The sequence below is a fragment of the Eumetopias jubatus genome, unplaced genomic scaffold (genome assembly GCF_037043125.1).
Source record: "Eumetopias jubatus isolate StellerSeaLion01/CBP00866 unplaced genomic scaffold, mEumJub1_p1.0 scaffold_1, whole genome shotgun sequence".
Taxonomy (NCBI): domain Eukaryota; kingdom Metazoa; phylum Chordata; class Mammalia; order Carnivora; family Otariidae; genus Eumetopias; species Eumetopias jubatus.
The window spans coordinates 65,803,978-65,815,987 of NW_028274807.1; the positions used below are offsets into that span (position 1 = coordinate 65,803,978).

General features: G+C 38.6%; 1 protein-coding gene across 1 annotated transcript in view; it reads right to left on the bottom strand.

The window, feature by feature from the left end:
• The window catches only part of POLQ (DNA polymerase theta), a 133,920-nt gene that overhangs the window by 18,757 nt on the left and 103,153 nt on the right, over positions 1 to 12,010 (bottom strand). Inside the window, exons 25-26 of the mRNA XM_088024675.1 lie at positions 4,384 to 4,568; positions 1,822 to 1,933 (exon numbers count right to left, since the gene is read on the bottom strand). Coding sequence (XP_087880801.1) covers positions 1,822 to 1,933; positions 4,384 to 4,568 — 297 coding nt within the window. The remainder of the gene's footprint in view (positions 1 to 1,821; positions 1,934 to 4,383; positions 4,569 to 12,010) is intronic.

Sequence of the window (12,010 nt, forward strand, 5' to 3'; positions counted from 1 at the left end):
CTTCTGTGTGATGAAACGTTGGTTCTCCTTGGTTGATTCTGGGCTGCACTGGCTGCTAAATACTGAGTAGTACTTTTAAACCATTTGAAATCACCTTTGCATATGAGATCCAAGTTTTATATTCACCCCAGAATGAGCCAGTCTTCTCAAGTACTGTCTACTAATAAAGCCATTAATTGTCCACTGTTACATGGTATAATTTTGGCAAAAGTATGTCACCTTCTAAAACCTTCTTTTGTTGGAATATGGCATTCCTTTGACCTTATAATGTGAGAAAAACAGAAAGAAGCCTCTATAACATTTAAATAATCGACAATAGGGTATAACTCTCATTTTTTCCCCCAGATCTTTTATGTCCATTATTAAGTTTGGACACATTAAAAATGTGTATTCAGTCTCAACAAAATGGAGTACATTCAAAAAAAAATTGATTGTTATAGTTTTATACTATAACATAGTATAACTTGATTATTATAGTTTTATACTAAGTTTTGAACCCAGGGAGTGTTAGTACTCAACACTGTATTCCCCCCCCCAAAATTTTCCTAGTTAGTCCAGGCCCTTTGAATTTCCATATAAATTTAGAATCAGCTTGTCAAATTCTACACAAAAGTCTAATGAAATTTTGACTGGAATTAAATTGAATCTATAGAACAATTTATAGAAAACTGCCATCATAATAATATTGTGCCTTCTAATAAATTAACATGGTAAACCTCACATTTATCTAAGTATTCTTCAACTTCTCTCAGGATTATTTTAGAGTTTTCAGTAAAGTCTTGCATATGCTGTTGAATTTATCCCAAGTATTTCATGTATTTTGATGTTATCATAATGGTTTTATTTTTACTACATTCACTAATTACTGGTATACAAAAATCCAACTGATTTTTTCAAATTAACCTTGTATGGGGGGTGGGGTGCCTGGGTGCCTCAGTGGGCTAAGTGGCTGACTTTGGATCAGGTCATGATCTTGGGGTCCTGGGATCCAGCCTCGCATCAGGCTCCACACTCAGGAGGAGTGTGTTTTTTTGTTTGTTTGTTTTTCCCTCTTCCTCTGCCCCCCATCCAGCTCGTGCTCTCTCTCTCTCAAATAAATAAATAAAATCTAAAAAAAAAACAAAACAAACCCTTATATAGTCGAACACTTCTAAATTTAGTTATTTGTTCTAGTAGTTGTTTTTGTAGAATTCATATGATTTTCTATGTATAAGATCATGTCGTGTGAATAAAGTTTTCTTTTCTGGGGACTGAGGTCAGGACTGATTACAAAGGGTATGAAATAACATTCTGGGATCATATGTTAATGATTCCATATCTTGGTTGTGGTGTAGGTTATATGACTCCATGCACTTGTCAAAATTTATATAAATATATATCTATAAAGGGTAAATTTTACTGTATGTAAATTGTACCTGAATAAATTATCAAAAGCAAAGATAATTTAAAACAATAATACTCAAACTGCTCTTGTTCTTTCATAGTTTCTGGTACATTTAATCAATGGTTTACCGTTTCAAATTAAAGCTATCTAAATCTAAAGCATAGCACAATTCCAAGATTTTATGATATGTTCACAATGACAAAGTAGCATATACATCAATTGGATTTTGTTATTCCATTTCTGTTCCTATTTTTATGAAAAAAGACCATCTTAGTAAATAATCATAAGGTTGATGTTATTTAATTAACAATACCTGGTGAAAACTTCCGAGTAATATAAATGTTAACAGAAAATTTTGTAACACTATTTTTTTCAATTAATATGGCAAGATAATTGAGTGGTATCTAGAAGATAATTAATATTTAAGGTTTCTTTACCTGTATATCTGGATTTGAAGGAATCAATGTAGCAAGCAGCATCATTTTCTTTAATGCCCATCTGCTTTCCCAATGATTTAGCACCCATTCCATAAATGATTCCATAGCAAATCTGAAAAGGAGTCATCACACTCAGTAGGTAAATTAAAGGTTATAACTACATAAACTGTAAATATAAAAAGCTGATGGGGATTGAAATTTGGTAAACTTTTTATTTCATAGTGTGTCAAAGAAATGATTAGATCTGCTTTTGGTAGGTTAGATTCATTAGAACCTGATATCCAGTGAACATCTTTTCTCTTTTCTGCCTTTTAACAATACTTTGGGGCTGGGGGAGGAAGGGGAAGAACATGAAGAAATGTGAATGTGTGTGTTTTAAGAAACTAATCCTAGTGATTTAAAAGGGAAGATTTATTTCTGACTCTTTGTCATGTATCCAGTAGTCTTCAGAGCAGCTTTCTACTCTTACCACATTCACTCCTGCTTAGAAAAGGGCCCAGGAGTCAGGAAAGAGAAGCATTACAAACATTCCTCTCCTGGCTCTTGCATAGGATACAGCAGGAAGAGGAGGCTTCGTGGTTGGATAACAGGGAATACTTCTTTGGAAATAAATATGCTTTCCACCTCACCACCACCTGATATCCCACAATTGCAGAATTCAATTGGGTTAAACAAATTCCTGAGGAAATTTTGGGAGTAGTGGAGGGAAATGGTCTAAATAGGTCAGTAGGAAACCGTAATTTAATCATAAGTATTGCCTGGGTTTAAATCCTAGTTCCAGCATTTATCCAGGATTATCTTGCAGAAGCTACCTAAAGTCTTGTACCTCGATTTCTTCATCCATAAAATGAGGATAGTAATACCTGCATCATGGAGTTGTGAAGATTACCAAGTTATTTCTTCTAAGTGTTCAGGAAACTTCCTGACATAAAGCAAGCTCATATAAATGTCATTAAATATAATTTTAAAAGATAACTTGCAAAAAATGAGTATCAGAGTTCCAAGCTACTTTTAATGTGATAAAACAGCTAGAAGTTTTTGTCCTTTCCCTGTCTTTTTTAATACATTGAGAAAGATTTTTTTTCCCTCCTTTTATCTTTTCCTTTTTGGTATTTCTACATTTTATTTTACTGTGACTTCTACTTTCTTTTTTTTTTTTAAACTCAGGTAGTACATAGCACTGGCTGAGATCTCAGCCAGACCCAAGGAGCAGACAGTTCAGAGTATAGTGATTTAGTATAGCATAAACACTATTAAATCATGCAAGAACTTATGAAATAGAGGCAGATATGATCAGTGGATGAGTGTTTAGGTTATAAAGTCAGAATGTCTAAGTTCTGGCATTCTGAGCTCATCCTGGCTCCACCACTTATAGCTGTATGACCTTAAGCAAATTACTAGTTTTTGGTGTGTCAGTTTACTCCTATATAAAATGGAGTATATAGGAATATAAAATACCTATTTCATGGGTTTACTATGAAGATTAAATATTTGAACATTACCTATTTTACCCAGGGTTCGATTCTTGCTGAATGCAGGACCCAGAGATTATTAAACAGAGAGAGCAAAGCTGGTTTTCTAAAGAGTGGAAGAACCAAGTGCTGGTGCTAAACAGGCAATGGCGAGAGGAAGGGTTTCATGCCTAATGAACCAGTCAAGAATTACAGCCGTGAGTAACTAGAAGTATAAATGCAAAACTAACACAGCAGGATCTTAAAGGTGGGAGTGATGTTCCTTTGCCTCAGCCAGCAATCCCACTCTCTCAAAAATGGCATCAGATTTCCCACAGGCCAAGTGGTGAAAAAAAGTATCAGTGTCAATGGAGGCCAGGAAACGGTGGAAATGTGGCCTTTCACTTTCTCTGTGCATGACAGTCATGCAGGAGTAGGAACTAATATGGACCCATTTGAAATGTCCAAGGACAAGATAAAGTTTCACATGTGGATTAGCTAACCAATGACCTCAAAAAACGAAAAAGCTATCAGTTTATTAATTATAATCCACAGCTCAGTGATCTTTTTTTCAATAAACATTTAGAGAACACCTGTAAAAATAAAAAGATGAAAATATGTTTACAGACTAGAAAGACATTTTTAAAATACACACACATACACATAAATAACAACTAGCAGCACCACAATATCCACCATTAATGCAGATGGATTTCCTCACACAAAGGAGCCTCAGAGTAAGTCTATCGATTCTTTCTACTGACTCCATGAAGGAAAGTATAATGAATGCCATGAGACAGGTTCAGGTGAATGTGGTTTGAAAGATCCACAGATGGAGAAATCATTCCTCAACTGAAAATGATCAAGGCAATTTTTAAATTTTTTAAAATATTTTTTATTTTATTATGTTATGTTAATCACCATACATCACATCATTAGTTTTTGATGTAGTGTTCCATGATTCATTGTTTGCGTATAACACCCAGTGCTCCATTCAGTATGTGCCCTCTTTAATACCGATCACCAGGCTAACCCACCCCCCACTTCACTCCCCTCTAGAACCCTAATCATTAAAATTCTCATATATGTTAAGCATGTGCACTAAGATCACCTGCTTTGCTTGTTGCCTCAGATCATCCCCAACAGACTCTGCCTCAATCATCTTCCACTCAGCTGCAATACTCCTGAAAACATCAGCTCCACTGTTTAATACTTGAATGAGGCGACGATCGTGGGATAAATGAGCCAAGATCCTCAGTTCAAGTTGAGAGTAATCAGCAGCTAATATTAAACCACCTGAAATAGAAATGATTTTACAAAAGTTGGTATAAAGGTAAGTCCAGGTTTTATATAATTGAGCAGGATGACAGAAATTTAGATCTAACTTAGAACCATAAGATTAGGGGAGGGGAGGGAAAACTGAATGGGAAGAAATCAGAGAGGGAGACAAACCAGGAGAGACTCTGGACTCCAGGAAACAAACTGAGGGTTACAGAAGGGAGGAGGCTTGGGGGGATAGGGTAACCGGGAGATGGGTATTAAGGAGGGGACATGTGATGAGCGCTGGGCGTTACATGTACCTAATGAATCGTTGAACATTACATAAAAAACTAATAATGTGCTAACTGAACATAATAATAATAAAATTAACCAAGAACCATAAGATTATGTACCCAAAAGTTAAAATCTTGCTCTTAACGTGATGCAATTCAGTTCTGTAACTTAGATCATTTTGGTTTTTTTTTCTGTTTAGTTTTCAAGTACATGTAATATGTGTAAAGCCACTCCTGACCTCTTCCCCTTAAACCACTGTGGTAGTGCTTTCCTCAGTGTTTCTACAGCACCTGACGCATAATCTAAAATGGTTCTTTCATGCCTCTCCCACATAGCACAGAGCCATTAGGGATGGGATACTTAATTTTCCTTTGCAGTCTCAGAAAACCTTGCACAGTACTGGTACTTCATAGCCCCTTAAATGGTTGTTGAATGAATGAATGAATGAATGAAGAGTTGGTTTGCAATGTGTGCAAATTTTAAGTGGGCTGGAGAGAAACATGTGCTCTGCTTTGACAACAAAAACATTCAATGGGAACAATCAAGGGGTCGATATGTGGAGAAGAGTTACTTAGAGGATTAGGAGAGTTTACCTATGTAATAGAAATGACTGGATTACATAATGGGAAAACAAAACTTAAAAGATCCTGGCTAAAAAAAAAGGAGGGAAAATATTTGCCACTGAAACCACCATTGGACTCATTGCCATATTATTAAAAAAAATGCTACAAATCAAGAACAAGACAAAATAAAAACAAGCAGTTCTAGGAAATAATGAAAAGAACCTTAAGCATACTAAAGAATGCTCACCTTCATTCACAATAAAGAAACTCAAATTAGAACAACTATCTGAACAGAGAAGCAACCACTTACTGGAAGGTAGGACGTACGGAGAAGTGAATCCGAGGCGATATTCCGGAGGATAGACGGCAGGGGAGGGGCCCTCCCCGGCCGCTTCTGGCAAGTGCTAGAGCAGCGGAGCACAAAATCGGACCTTTTAGAAGCCGGCTCCGCTGAGGGACGTCGCTCCAGGGGCTAAGCGGGGGTGGAACCCTCGCGGGACAGTGGGGTCTCAGGACCCTTGGGGTCACAGAAAGGCCGGGGGAGCCTGAGTGCAGCAGAGCTCCCAGGTATCGGAGCGGGGATGCCGGCTGCAGAGACGGAGCCGAGGCGCTGGCTCTCAGCTCAGGGTGGCCATAAACTGTGATCCGCGGCCCAGTCGGGCCACTGCCCCTGCAGCAGGGACCCAACAGGTGGCAGATCCGGGGAGACTCCCCTTCCTTCCCGGGGAGGAGTGGCGCGGGAACGCACCGCAGGGATCTGCTGGGTTTGGAGACTCCACACGGGGTCGGGTGCCAGAGATACAAACGCTTGGTCACAGGCCGGGTGAGCACGGAGAGCGGCCGGAGACCAGGGACAAGGGAGTGACTGCTTTTCTCTGGGGGCGCACTGAGGAGCGGGGCCCCGAGTTCTCAGCTCCTCCGGGTGGAGATTGGAAGGCCACCATTTTTGCCCTGGTCTTCCAAAGGCTGTACGGAGAGCTTGCAGGGAACAAAAGCTCCTGAGATCAAACCCGAGAAGCTTGCTTAGCCGGGACAGACAAGGGCAGGGCAATTCCGCCTCGGGCAAAGACATTTGGAAACTACAGCAACAGGCCCCTCCCCCAGAAGATCAGCACGAACAGCCAGCAAGCCAAGACCAAGTTTACCGATCAAGGAGAACGGGAGAACTCCAGCGCTAGGGGAATACTGCACATAGAATTCATGGCTTTTTTTTACCATGATTCATTAGTTCATCAAAGTTAATTTTTGTTAACTGTTTTTTTGTTTTTTTTTTCTTTTTCCCTTTTTCAACCAACATCTTATCAATCTCTTTTAAAAAAAAAAAACATTTTTTATTTTTCATTTTTAGAGTCATATTTTATCCCTTCATAGTAGTTACCCTTATTTTTGGCATATATATATAAGTTGTTCTCTCTTTAAAATTTTGAGATACAGTTTCTTCTAACAGATAAAAATATACCCTAAATCACTAGTGTATGGTTCTGTTCTAGTCTCCTGCCTGATCACATTCTCTCCCATTTTTTTTTAAATCTTTTCTTTTTTCAAACAACTTCTTATCAAGTTCTTTTATAAAATCTTTTATAATTTTCATCTTTACAGTCATCTTCTATCCCTTCATTGTATCAACCCTTATTTTGTACATATATGTCTTTCTTCCTTTAAAATTTTAGGAGGCACTTTTTTCTAACAGACCAAAATACGCCCAAAATCTAGTGTGTGGCACTGATCTATGCACCAGCCTGATCATACTTGATCACATTCTGCTTTTTTTGTATTGTTCTGTTTTTGTTTTTATCTTTTTTTTTCTCTCTTTCTTTTTTCTTTCTTTCCCTTTCTTTTCCCCTGGTTTCAGGTCTTTTCTGATTTGTATACAGTATATTTGCTGGGGACGTTGTAAACCTGTTAGCATTTTGTTCTCTCATTCATCTATTCTCCTCTGGACAAAATGACAAGACGAAAAAAATCACCTCAGCAAAAAGAACAAGAGGTAGTACCGTCAGCCAGGAACCTACTCAATACGGACATTAGTACGATGTCGGACCTAGAGTTCAGAATCATGACTTTAAAGATACTAGCTGGGCTTGAAAAAAGCGTGGAAGTTATTAGAGAAACCCTTTCTGGAGAAATAAAAGAACTAAAATCTAACCAAGTCGAAATCAAAAAGGCTATTGATGAGGTGCAATCAAAAATGGGGGCACTAACTGCTAGGATAAATGAGGCAGAAGAGAGAATCAGTGATATAGAAAACCAAATGATGGAAAGTAAAGAGGCTGAGAAAAAGAGGGAGAAACAACTACAGGATCACGAGGGCAGAATTAGAGAGATAAGTGATTCGATAAGACGAAACAACATTAGAATAATTGGGATCCCAGAAGAAGAAGAAAGAGAGAGAGGGGCAGAAGGTATATTGGAGCAAATAATAGCAGAGAACTTCCCTAATGTGAGGAAGGAAACAGGCATCAAAATCCAGGAGGCACAGAGAACCCCTCTCAAAATCAATAAAAATAGGTCAACACCCCGACATCTAATAGTAAAACTTACGAGTCTCAGAGACAAAGAGAAAATCCTGAAAGCAGCTCGGGAGAAGAGATATGTAACCTACAATGGTAAAAATATTAGATTGGCAACAGACCTATCCACAGAGACCTGGCAGGCCAGAAAGAACTGGCAAGATATCTTCAGAGCACTAAACGAGAAAAATATGCAGCCAAGAATACTATATCCAGCTAGGCTGTCATTGAAAATAGAAGGAGAGATAAAAAGCTTCCAGAACAAACAAAAACTAAAGGAATTTGCAAACACGAAACCAGCCCTCCAAGAAATATTGAAAGGGGTCCTCTAAGCAAAGAGAGAGCCTAAAAGCAGCAAAGATCAGAAAGGAACACAGACAACACACAGTAACAGTCACCTTACAGGCAATATAATGGCACTAAATTCATACCTTTCAATAGTTACCCTGAATGTAAATGGGCTAAATGCCCCAATCAAAAGACACAGGCTATCAGATTGGATTAAAAAACAAGACCCATCCATATGCTGTCTGCAAGAGACTCATTTTAGACCCAAAGACACCCCCAGATTGAAAGTGAGGGGGTGGAAAACCATTTACCATGCTAATGGACACCAAAAGAAAGCTGGGGTAGCAATCCTTATATCAGACAAACTAGATTTTAAAACAAAGACTGTAATAAGAGATGAGGAAGGACACTATATCCTACTTAAAGGGTCTATCCAACAAGAAGATCTAACAATTGTAAATATCTATGCCCCGAACATGGGAGCAGCCAATTATATAAGGCAATTAATAACAAAAGCAAAGAAACACATTGACAACAATACAATAATAGTGGGGGACTTTAACACCCCCCTGACTGAAATGGACAGATCCTCTAAGCAAAAGATCAACAAGGAAATAAAGACTTTAAATGACACATTGGACCAAATGGACTTCACAGACATATTCAGAACATTGCATCCCAAAGCAACGGAATACACATTCTTCTCTAGTGCCCATGGAACACTCTCCAGAATTGATCACATCCTAGGTCACAAATCAGATCTCAACCGTACCAAAGATTGGCATCATTCCCTGGATATTTTCAGACCACAATGCTTTGAAACTAGAACTCAATCACAAGAGGAAAGTCGGAAAGAACTCAAATACATGGAGGCTAAAGAGCATCCTACTAAAGAATGAATGGGTCAACCAGGAAATTAAAGAAGAATTAAAAAAAATTCATGGAAACCAATGAAAATGAAAACACAACTGTCCAAAATCTTTGGGATACAGCCAAGGCAGTCCTGAGAGGAAAGTATATAGCAATACAAGCCTTTCTCAAGAAACAAGAAAGGTCTCAAATACACAATCTAACCCTACACCTAAAGGAGCTGGAGAAAGAACAGCAAATAAAGCCTAAACCCAGCAGGAGAAGAGAAATAATAAAGATCAGAGCAGAAATCAATGAAATAGAAACCAAAAGAACAGTAGAACAGATCAACGAAACTAGGAGCTGGTTCTTTGAAAGAATTAACAAGATTGATAAACCCCTGGCCAGACTGATCAAAAAGAAAAGAGAAATGACCCAAATCAACAAAATCATGAATGAAAGAGGAGAGATCACAACCAACACCAAAGAAATACAATTATAAGAACATATTATGAGCAACTCTATGCCAGCAAATTAGATAACCTGGAAGAAATGGGTGCATTCCTAGAGATGTATCAACTACCAAAACTGAACCAGGAAGAAATAGAAAACCTGAACAGACCTATAACCACTAAGGAAATTGAAGCAGTCATCAAAAATCTCCCAACAAACTAAAGCCCAGGGCCAGATGGCTTCCCAGGGGAATTCTATCAGACATTTAAAGAAGAATTAATACCTATTCTCCTGAAACTGTTCCAAAAAATAGAAATGGAAGGAAAACTTCCAAATTCATTTTATGAGGCCACCATTACCTTGATCCCAAAACCAGACAAAGATCCCATCAAAAAGGAGAATTACAGGCCAATATCCTTGATGAACATGGATACAAAAATTCTCACCAAAATACTAGCCAATAGGATCCAACAGTACGTTAAAAGGATTATTCACCACGACCAAGTGGGATTGATCCCTGGGCTGCAAGGCTGGTTCAACATCCGCAAATCAATCAACGTGATACAATACATTAACAAAAGAAAGAACAAGAATCATATGATCCTCTCAATAGATGCAGAAAAAGCATTTGATGAAGTACAGCATCCTTTCTTGATCAAAACTCTTCAGAGTATAGGGATAGAGGGTACATACCTCAATATCATAAAAGCCATCTACGAAAAACCTACAACGAATATCATTCTCAATGGGGAAAAGCTGAGAGCTTTTCCCCTAAGGTCAGGAACGCGGCAGGGATGTCCACTCTCACCACTGCTATTCAACATAGTATTAGAAGTCCTAGCCACAGCAATCAGACAACAAAAAGAAATCAAAGGCATCCAAATAGGCAAAGAGGAAGTCAAACTCTCACTCTTTGCAGATGATATGATACTTTACGTGGAAAACCCAAAAGACTCCACCCCAAAACTGCTAGAACTCATACAGGAATTCAGTCAAGTAGCAGGCTATAAAATCAATGCACAGAAATCAGTGGCATTCCTATACACCAACAACAAGACAGAAGAGAGACAAATCAAGGAGTCGATCCCATTCACAATTGCACCCAAAACCATAAGATACCTAGGAATAAATTTAACCAAAGAGGCAAAGGATCTGTACTCAGAAAACTATAAAATACTCAGGAAAGAAATTGAAGAAGACACAAAGAAATGGAAAAACGTTCCATGCTCATGGATTGGAAGAACAAACATTGTGAAGATGTCAATGCTACCTAGAGCAATCTACACATTCAATGCAATCCCCATCAAAATACCATCCACTTTTTGCAAAGAAATGGAACAAATAATCCTAAAATTTGTATGGAACCAGAAGAGACCCCGAATAGCCAGAGGAATATTGAAAAAGAAAAGCAAAGCTGGCGGCATCACGATTCCGGACTTCCAGCTCTATTACAAAGCTGTCATCATCAAGACAGTATGGTACTGGCACAAAAACAGACACATAGATCAATGGAACAGAATCGAGAGCCCAGAAATGGACCCTCAACTCTATGGTCAACTTATCTTTGACAAAGCAGGAAAGAATGTCCAGTGGAAAAAAGACAGTCTCTTCAACAAATGATGTTGGGAAAATTGGACAGCCACATGCAGAAGAATGAAACTGGACCATTTCCTTACACCACACACAAAAATAGACTCCAAATGGTTGAAAAGACCTAAACGTGAGACAGGAGTCCATCCAAATCCTAAAGGAGAACACAGGTAGCAACCTCTTCGACCTCAGCCGCAGCAACTTCTTCCTAGAAACATCACCAAAGGCACAGGAAGCCAGGGCAAAAATGAACTATTGGGATTTCATCAAGATAAAAAGCTTTTGCACAGCAAAAGAAACAGTCCACAAAACCGAAAGACAACCGACAGAATGGAAGAAAATATTTGCAAATGACATATCAGATAAAGGGCTAGTATCCAAAATCTATAAAGAACTTATCCAACTCAACACCCAAAGAACAAATAATCCAATCAAGAAATGGGCAGAAGACATGAACAGACATTTTTCCAAAGAAGACATCCAAATGGCCAACAAGCACATGAAAAAGTGCTCAACATCGCTCGGCATCAGGGAAATCCAAATCAAAACCTCCATGAGATACCACCTCACACCCGTCAGAATGGCTAAAATTAACAAGTCAGGGAACGACAGATGTTGGCGGGGATGTGGAGAAAGGGGAACCCTCCTACACTGTTGGTGGGAATGCAAGCTGGTGCAACCCCTCTGGAAAACAGTATGGAGGTTCCTCAAACAGTTGAAATTAGAGCTACCATTCGATCCAACAATTGCACTACTGGGTATTTACCCCAAAGATACAAATGTAGGGATCCGAAGGGGTACGTGCACCCCAATGTTTATAGCAGCAATGTCCACAATAGCCAAACTGTGGAAAGAGCCAAGATGTCCATCGACAGATGAATGGATAAAGAAGATGTGGTATATATACACAATGGAATATTATGCAGCCATC